The 9,212-nt window shown below is 59.5% G+C and overlaps 1 protein-coding gene across 6 annotated transcripts in view; it reads right to left on the reverse strand.

Annotated features, from left to right (window-relative positions):
• TM6SF1 (transmembrane 6 superfamily member 1) overlaps positions 1-8,998 on the reverse strand; it is a 31,994-nt gene extending 22,996 nt beyond the window's left edge. For 4 of the 6 annotated variants that reach the window (XR_006602684.1, XM_045067292.1, XM_045067296.1 and 1 more), the window contains exons 1-3: positions 8,778-8,998; positions 3,662-3,765; positions 446-543 (exon numbers count right to left, since the gene is read on the reverse strand). Coding sequence is in view for 4 of the 6 variants with exons in the window: in XM_045067292.1 (XP_044923227.1) it covers positions 446-543; positions 3,662-3,765; positions 8,778-8,869 (294 nt within the window). In the remaining 2 variants the exon portion in view is untranslated. Of the gene's footprint in view, positions 1-445; positions 544-3,661; positions 3,766-8,777 lie in introns of those variants that run through there. The other 2 variants (XM_045067293.1, XM_045067294.1) reach the window with 2 other exon arrangements.
• Between the last annotated feature and the right edge of the window lie 214 nt (positions 8,999-9,212).

The following is a 9,212-nucleotide window of genomic DNA, read 5'->3' on the forward strand; positions in this document are numbered from 1 at the left end:
GGGCAGGTGGCCCTACAATACGATGACAGGAAGGGGAGGATCTTCAACACCAAAGGGCTCCCTTCAGTGCCTCGGTGTTCTCCAACACACTTAAGAACGGTCCGGGCTTCTGGATATGGTAATGTTTTAATAAGACACCAAACACTAACTCCTTTAGAGTGTACCATTTATATTAAATAGAAGCACAGGAGAAAGGTGGTGGACCAGGTGTGCGGGAGGAGGGATCAGACCCCATGCTGGAAGGAAGTGCCTCGCCTGATTTAATCCCAACTTTCTGCCTCACTCTCCACAGGAATAAACCACCTACGTCTGTGGCAGTACATGAAATACCACGGGTCCTCCCCCCTTACACTAAACGCAGGCATCTCCTCTGTCATCTCTGGGCGACGGGACGTGGGTGGCCGACCCTTCGGCATAAGGCTAAGGTCACTAAGCGATTCCGTACCTCTCTCAGGTAGTGCGTCATGAACCCGTCAATGACTCCGTCCTGTTCCAGGCCTATGATGAGGCTCACCACGCTGGTGAATCCAAACACCGCATACACTAGAGCAAAGGAAGAAGCCGTTATTTATGTCTTTATCTCTCTGCCAAGTTAGCTCTACACCCACTGTGGGGCTTGAACCCAGAATCCCCGAGATCAAGAGTCAACACGCTCCATGCCTGAGCCAGCCAGGTGCCCCAAGAAAGAGTTTAAAAAGCAGCAGCTCGGGAGGCAATGACGTAGAGCTTGGCATTCACCGAAAACAGTGACTTGGGCTTCATCTTTTCCAGAAGACGCTGCGGGCACCATCAAGAGGGACTAGCAGAAGGACCCTCCTGTGCAGAAGGACCCTCACCCTTGTCATGGATCTCCACGTCATTGCCGGAGAGCTCTCTGAGGGGACACGCCCCGGGGGGACAGAATCACACACTCACCCGCTAACTCTGTGCCACGGGAGCCTACCCGGCCACCCCGTCCAACCTCCACAACCTCCCAGTGGCCGCCGTGGGCCACACCCGCATCCCCCCTGCAGCCGGCTGGCCCCGTGCTCGCCTGTTCCACACTGAAGAGCCCGAAGACTCTGGACAGTGACAGACGGGCAAGTTGGAAGAAGAAAGGCCGCTGATTTTTTAAATGGGTCCAAGACGGCCCATTGAATGTGAAACAAGCCAAGCCACAGCATCTCAGGAGACTCTCACTCAGGCTGTGAGAATCTCCTAAATGGCCCACGAGCTCCCAGCAGCAACCAGCTACGGAACGAGCCCTTTACACGGCAAGGGGTCAAACTTAGCGCATGTTAGTTTATCGGCAAGGCCGCGTTTTCAAGCTGTATCCCATCACAAGCCACGTGGCGGGCACAGGCAGGACAAGAATTTGAAGGTGGACAGAACAGCCATGACAGAATGAGGTTCTTCCCGGAGAGGGGGAGCCGGCCTCGCCAAGTCCGCAGCCGGGGCCGCGGCGCCCACATCCTCTCCAGGCTGCGAGGCCCACGCGTGCGCCCTGCCCCGCAGACCCAGCCTCCCCGTGCGCCCCCGGGCCTGTGCCCCAGATCATGCTGTCAGGATCAGCCACCAAATGTCCCCCCGAAAGAAAGCACCCGCATCAGATCACTGAGGCCGACGGGGGTGTCCCATGCTGGGTCTGAGGCGACCAGCCCGGCGCCAGGGATGCAGTGTGCTCAGGCTGGGACACAGACAAGACCAGACGGCTGCGGGCGGCGGAGCAAGCGTGCTCGGCCCTGGGGGGCTGGGAGAGACCCAAGTCAGCGAAGCGTGAACTCCACGGATGGTGGGAAGACAGCAGCAGGAGAGCACTCTTGAAAGCTGGGCAGGGGTCAGAGCACAGGCAGGTGCTGTGCGGCAGGAGAAACGAGGCGGGCCTTGAACTCAGGGCCAGCTCCTCTACCCTCTGGTTGCCCAACCTCAGACAAGTCACGTCATTCACCCAAGCCTCGGGGTCTTTTACATGCAAGGTGGGAGGAATTAGTTACTTACAATGCTTTCCCTCCCCACCTTTGCCAAGACCCACGGTGGGCAGAGAATATTCCCCATATGCCATTGATGATGGACGCAGCCACACGACGTGGTTTGGCCAGTGGAATGTGCATGGAAGTGACAATGGCCACGTCCCCGTCTCTTCTGCCATGAGAAAGGCCCACCGTGGGGAGCTGCTGGTCCAAGAACAAGGAGACACGTGGGGCAGCTCTGGACGTGGCCCACAGCCTGATGCACAGCAGTACCAGCCGATGGGCAGACCCATGAGCACGGACACTAAATGTTTACACCCAGGACTGGAAACACCTGGAGCGTGCGTCCATGGACGAATGGATAAAGAAGATACGTGTACACACAGTGGGGTATTACTGAGCCGTAAGAAAGGAAGAGGGAAGTCCTGCCGTTTCCAACCACCTGGTGGACTTGGAGGTTGTTACGCTAAGTGAGAGGAGCCAGCAGAGAAGGACCGAGGCTGTATGGAACCCGAGCAAGCTGAGGTCATGGGAACAGAGGCTGGAACGGTGGCTGAGCGGCTGGCGAGGGGGAGACATGGGGCAATGCTGGTCGAGGGGTACAGACCCACAGTGACAAGATGAGTAAGTGGTCAGCGCGGCGACGGTGGTGAACGAGGCCGCACTGTACACTCAGTGTTCCCACCGCAGGCCATAAAAGGTAATGATGTGACGTGAGGGACCCTACGGTGAACGACCTTGCCGGGGTCACCGTCTCACGGTATGGCCGTGTGTCACACCATCCCAGGGTAACCCTTACACCCGCCCCGTGTCGGATGTCAAGTGTGTCTCAGCAAAGCGGTGGAAACATGGAGAACGTCTGTTGCTGCTGCAGGACACCGAGGTCTGGGGGGGTCTGACCCGCAGCCTCACTATCACAGACTCGGAACCAGGGAAGGCCCAGCCCAGCTCCCAGCAGGGGAAGTGCTCAAAGGCGGGGACAGCTTTGCCAGAAGCAGCATGGGGCAAAGAGGAGCCTGGCTTCTCGGGTCAGTGACATTCTCACTGCATGACCTTGACCACCTGTCTCAGCGGCCCCGAGCCAACTTCTTCGTCTGTAAGTGGAGAGGACTTGTCACAAGGATTAAATAAGCTAATACAGCCCCAGCGCTCGGGGCCACACCAGGCACATAGTAAGTGCTGGATCGGGGTGTTTTTATTTATGTAATACACATGTGTATTTTTCAGGCACTGCTTAAATATTCGACTAATATCACTGAATGCAGCAACCCCCACGGGGAGCGTTATTATTTCCTCATCATGCAAACGTGCGGATCAAGACACTGTGCAGCTCAGCTCCATGCCAGGCGGAGGGAGCGGCAGAAGCGAGGCAAAGGCAGGAAGCCCGGGAAGGAGCTACTGCAAGAGTCGAGGGCAGAGGTCGGAGCACGGCTGGGGGTGGGGGCAAGGAACAGAGGCGCCTCCGGCCTGGCGCTGGCATTGACCTTCTGCCATGATCCCCGCTGGGGAAGGGCGGGGTCCACGGCCCAGAGGAGGTGTTCGTCTCGAGGGGAGGACTGTTGCCCTGAAACACTCCTGCTTCCTGCCACTTCCCCATGGGGCTCAGGGTACTGGAGGCAGACGACTTCTTCACGGGGGGACATGAGGAAGGTGAAGGCCGAACGCTGCGCTGTGAGGGGGACACCAGCCACCTCCCTCCCCGGGAGACGTACCATAGAACAGTGGGTCCCGGGGTGGTTTTCTTTTGACCAGGACACGAGCCAGCACGGCCACCAGGAGCAAGATGAGGGCAGCAACCCCCACGATTGTCCAGGAACTGCAACAACCAGAACAGGGAGGCGGTCACTTATCGAAATAAACATGTGGATGCGTGGAATTTCCTGGCTGTGAATGCTCTCGCCCCCACGTCTGCCTCTGCCTCCAGCTCCAGTGCCGCAGGCTGAGCTGGGTGCACCTGCAGCCCTCTGGCCCCTGCGGGCCACCCGTGCGACTTTCACAGACTGGAAGCACCAGTTCCTCACTCGTCCTAGCCTGTGCACCTTCACCCTCCCCGCCATCCCACGCCCCCTGAAGATGGTCCCTGCCCCACCCCCCCAGCTCACCCCTGCACCTCCAAATCCTGTTCCCCGGTGACTGACAGGCCTAACCGCTGCTTCCGTCGCCTCTCTCAGGGCCGGAAACCCTCGGGCTGCACTCCAGGGAGCACAGAGGAGTCTCAGCTACACACACCTTCCAGAAAGACCAGGAGGAAGGGCCCCAGGCCACGTGTATAATCCAAGGGACCAAAGAATAAGACCAATCCAAGGAGGGAGGAGTTCGGGCCAGAGCTGCGGCCCAAAGGAAGGAAGCCAGATCCCCACACCAGGGCCAGCAAGCCAGAGTCCAACCCCACACCCGGAAGGTAAGGTGAGGCTGAGGTGGGCACAAAAGACATGGTACCAAGGAGACCAGGGTCCAAGGCCCCTTCCCCATGGGGCAGCCCTAGGGCGTGAGGCTTGGTTGAGTTAGCAGTCAAGACACCTGGAGTCTAGGACCCCCTTCGCCACTTGAGCGACCTGAGAAAGCCATGTCATTTCATCACCTGCTTATAACTCACTTTAAAACACATTAAGGGTAAAATGTATTATGTACCCATGTGGGCCAGGCACTGGGGATGAATGGAGGCCATCCATCCCTGTCTCATGGAGGGTCCAGTCTCCGTGGACTCTGAGCGCTCTCACCCAGGAGGTCACCTCCAGTCCTGCAGAGATGCGCTCTCTCTCACCCCCCGGCACCCAGCAGGGCCGGCAGGGCTAGACACAGGATCATGTGGCCCTCTCCAACGGCCCTCTGCACCACCGCCTCCTCAGCTGAAACCCCGTCCACACCACCACAGCCCAGGAGCATCTTTTGGATCACCTTTGCTATATGCCCCTGGGGCTTCTGGAAAGTACCTTCCTCGGTCACAGCTTCCACCAGGACCCAACAATACCTACCAACAGCTGAAGGGCAAACCCATGCTAAAGCTCGCTCCACCCGCCCCCCTGCAGCTGGAATGGGTGTTAGAAACCCGCCCCCCTGCAGCTGGAATGGGTGTTAGAAACCTGCCCCCAGCGTAAGAAAGCTCAGTGAGGAAGTGGGAAGCGAGCCACCCAGGCTGCAGGTTAAATGGGCCCCCAGCGAGACTGGTCGCGGGTGCAGGAGAAGCTGTATCCCCAGCACCTGCCCTCAGGCCCACACAGAGTCAGGGAATGGGCTCTGGGCCTCAGGAACACCCAGATTTCCAAATGCCGCCCTCCACCTACAGAATCAGAGCCCGTTGGGTTGGGGCAAGGGAATATGCAGCTTTTTTTCAAGATTCCTGGATGAGTATGACAAAGTCCACCTGGGAACTCCTGTCAGGGTGTATAGGAATTAATGAATGGATGAAGGAGGGAAGGAGGGGAGAAGAAGCCAAGAAGGAGAAATGGATGGACGGACGGACGGCGGATAATGAACGAATGGACGGATGGCGGGTGGTGGATGGATGGACAGACGGATGGACGGATGGTGGATGGATGGATGGATGGATAGATGGATAAGAGATGGTGGACTGATGGATGGATGGTGGATAGTGAATGGATGGATGGATGGACAATGGACGGACGGACGGATGGTAGATGGATGGATGGATAGATGGATAAGAGATGGTGGATGGATGGACAGACGGATGGTGGATGGATGGATGGATAGAAGGATAAGAGATGGTGGATGGATGATGAATGGTGGATAGTGAATGGACGACGGATGGACGACGGATGGACCACGGATGGATATATGGTGGTTGCATGGATGGACGGATGATGGATGGTGGATGGAGAATGATGGAGGAATGATGGATGGCGAATGATGGATGATGGGATGGATGGATGACAGATGACGGAAGGATGACACACTTCTGTGATAAGAATGAGGATGACTGTGTCAATGTCCAGGTAGGATGCTGAAGCAGGAAATTTCTAGTGGTGCACATCCGTGGCTCTTCCTGTAGGGATAAGCCAAAAAGCAAAGGATGGAGGAGGAAGCTGATGTGGGTCAGGAACATGATGCTGGACTGAAGCATCCCGTGAGAAGCGAAGAGGTCCGGTGTGCTATGTAAGCTGACAAGCACTTTAATCACAGCCCGAGGCAGGTGGTGGCCAGGAAATGGCCCCCATCCCTGCTCCTACAAGGACCTACGCACTGTCGCACAGCGGGTGCCCTCGGGGGAGTGTGAGGGTCGCATAAACTGCGCTCTCACAACTGCCACCTGGCAGAGGAGCAAGGAGCGAAGAGAAACTGGGGCCGCAGATTCTGGGAGTATCCCAGGGACCACCAAGTGCAGGACCGGCTCAGAACCGAGAGAGAAGGATCCGGCAGGACTTGGTGAGGGCGGGGGCTGCTGAGACACAACAAAGGGTGGAAACTTTGCTAGTCTTGGACTGGGGGCAAGGGGGGTTACTGATGCCCTTCCATGAAAGGGACGTGTATGGGTGCGCATGAGAAGAGAGATAAAGTGTGTGTATGTGTGTGTGTGTGTGTGTGTGTGTGTGTGTGTCACAGAGAGATGATGAGACTAACGGATCCTAACTCTTTACTGACTCCGTAACCTGCCTTGCTTTTTCTGGTTTTCAGCCTTTCATAAACAGCCTGCTGGGAAGGAAGCTTCAACTAATCCAGCGGATTGGAACCTGACCGCATGCCCGCTACGCACAAGGCCCCGGGCTGGGCCAGACGACGCCACGGTGAGCTGTGGCCTGGGAAGGTGAGTTCTGACCACAGCAAGGGAATTCTCTTGGGAGAAGCACAATCCCAGGGGGCCAGGTAGACAGAGAGATCCTGCATGCTTGGAGGGAGGGTCTGGAAAACGCGGAGGTGGCATGGTACCTGAGGCTATCAAATCAGGGATGGCTTCCACAGTCGGGTCGGGGAGGAAGTCCTCCCAGTCAGAGGCGAGAGCATGAACCAGGGCAAGGAGGCAAGGGCTGGGGCAGAGAAGCTCCTGGGGGAGGCTTGGCAGGGCCTGGGGTGGGGAACCGCAGGGAGGAAACAGATGTTAGCCCAGGCCTGGGGCCAGTGTGGAAGGGGACAGTGGGGGGAGGGAGTGGAGGAAGAGGCCAGAGGAGCCAGAGGTCACTGGGATTCTACCCTGCAGGGGGCTGGGAAGAATGACTGGAACCAATTATTCAAAACTCTGCAGGGCTTAGCGATGTGCTCAATACTACACGGCAATACATAATTCAGTGTGTGCTTAGTAAATGCCATCACCATCCTGCCAGGGGCTGAGGCCAGAATCTCAGAGTCATCCCCAAACCCTCTCCAGGACATGCAGACCTTCAGTAAGCCGCACTCCCGCCCAGATACCCTGCACCCAGCCGCCGCACCCCTCTCCTCCCTCTGCTCCCTGTTCCCCTACCTGGAAGGCTCTGTCCCCACCTCTTCCCATGCCCACCTCCTGCACCTCAAGCCTCCTCCTCCAAGAAGCCTCCCCTAACCACCAGTCGCCTTCCCAGTCACTCATGTCACCCCATTTTTTGATGTCCTTTTCAACACCCACTTCCCTAACCTTTCCTAGCTTGCCCATAGCTATATCCCCAACACCTGGAACAGCGTCAAGCACAGAATATGTCCTCAATAAATATTTGCTGCACTGCGCACAATGCCACTGTGGACGCTGTATTCACAGACACATGACATCTGCTGCCCGGAGCTGCAGCTCCCAGGAGATGTACCCCGAGACGGGGTCAGACCAAGGGCAGTCACGGCCAATGTCCAGGCAGTGCTCCGTATGGATGGGGGCCATCTGGATAAGGCTGTCAGCAAGTGGTAGCCCCAGCAGAGAGAGAGAAGGGGGTAGGAAGTCACCGCCCTGGAGGCAGACCCTTATCCCCAGCTCAAGGACTGGAGGGGGGTTGCCACGTGCAGACTGATGCAATTTCCTCAGCACCAACTGCTGGGGAAACCTAACAGGTTAACTTCTTCGCCCCCAGGGACAGCAGGGAACACCAGCAGGCACGGAGGCCTGGCACCTCTCCCACCATCCGGGCAGGTCCGCAGTGCCCGGTGGCGTAGCCCGGGATCCCTCACACCAGACGGAGGCGGGGCTTTGAACCAACCCATCTGTGGCCTGTCAGCCCCACCCATTTCCTTGGCCTTGAAAGGCTCGGCCTCCCTTACCCCGCGCCTCTACACAAAACGGTCTCTTTGGATCCTGACAATAGGATACAAATATAGGCCATTTCACAGACCAGAAAACTGAGGCCACGCCACACGGGTCGTGCCAAAGGCACGCCTAGAACCCGGGTCTTTGCTTGTCGGCCCGGGGCTATTCCTGCTAGTCATTCACAACAGTTTCTAAAATTAATAGGAAACGAGAAGTATGTGCGTGCCCATACATGGAAACGTCCCTGTGAAATGCGAAACGAACCCGGCACAACCCGAGGGAACACGGCCACGCTCGCAGCTGGCGGCGTCTGCGCCCCCACACCCCGGCCCCTGGGCTCAAGGGCAGGGGCATTGCCTCGTTGACCTCCGTCACCCCGGACACCCGGGCCGGCGCGCGCGCGCCCCGCACTGGGCTCCAGAACCGCACCGAACGGCCGGGACGCCCGCCCGAGCCCAGCTCCCCGCCCCCCCCCCGGGCCCGCGCGCCCCCCTCGCGCCTCCCCTCCCCCGGCCCGGAGGGGGAGCCCCCGCAGGCCGCCGGCCCAAGCCCTACGGTTGGCGGCCCGAGCCCCATCGGAAAAGTTGCCGGGGGCTCGCGCGGCGCCGAGGCCACTTGGCCGCCCACCCCGGCCCCGGCGCCGCACCCCGCCGCGCGCGCCCACTCACTCGTGCTGGGCCGCCAGGTGGTTGAAGACATAGGTGACCGGGATGGCCGAGAGGGACAGCACGAAGACCCCGGTGGCCGCAGAGGCACTCATCGCCGCCGCCGCGCCGCTCGCCCTTCAGCGCATCCCGCGCGGCGCCCCGCCCCAGCTTCCGGCAGCGCCCGCGCCCCTCGGCCGTGCCCTTCGGGGCGTCCCGCGCCGCGCCCTCAGCAGCGCCCCCTCGGCGCGCCGGCCCGCAGCCGCCCGGGAGCGCAGCGCCGCGGTGCGGTCCCGGGGGACGCCCTGGCCGCGCCCCGGCCGGGGAGCGGCGACAGTCCGCGGCGCGGGATAGGTGTCCCGGGGGCGCGCGCTCTGCGGGAAGGCGGCGGCGGCTTGGGAGGCGGGCACGGCCGGCCGCGGATCCTCGACGACCTGGAGAGGCTCTGGGCCGCGCTGC

Source organism: Mustela putorius, unplaced genomic scaffold, assembly GCF_011764305.1.
Source record: "Mustela putorius furo isolate JIRA1106 unplaced genomic scaffold, ASM1176430v1.1 tig00003875_pilon_pilon_pilon, whole genome shotgun sequence".
NCBI lineage: Eukaryota > Metazoa > Chordata > Mammalia > Carnivora > Mustelidae > Mustela > Mustela putorius.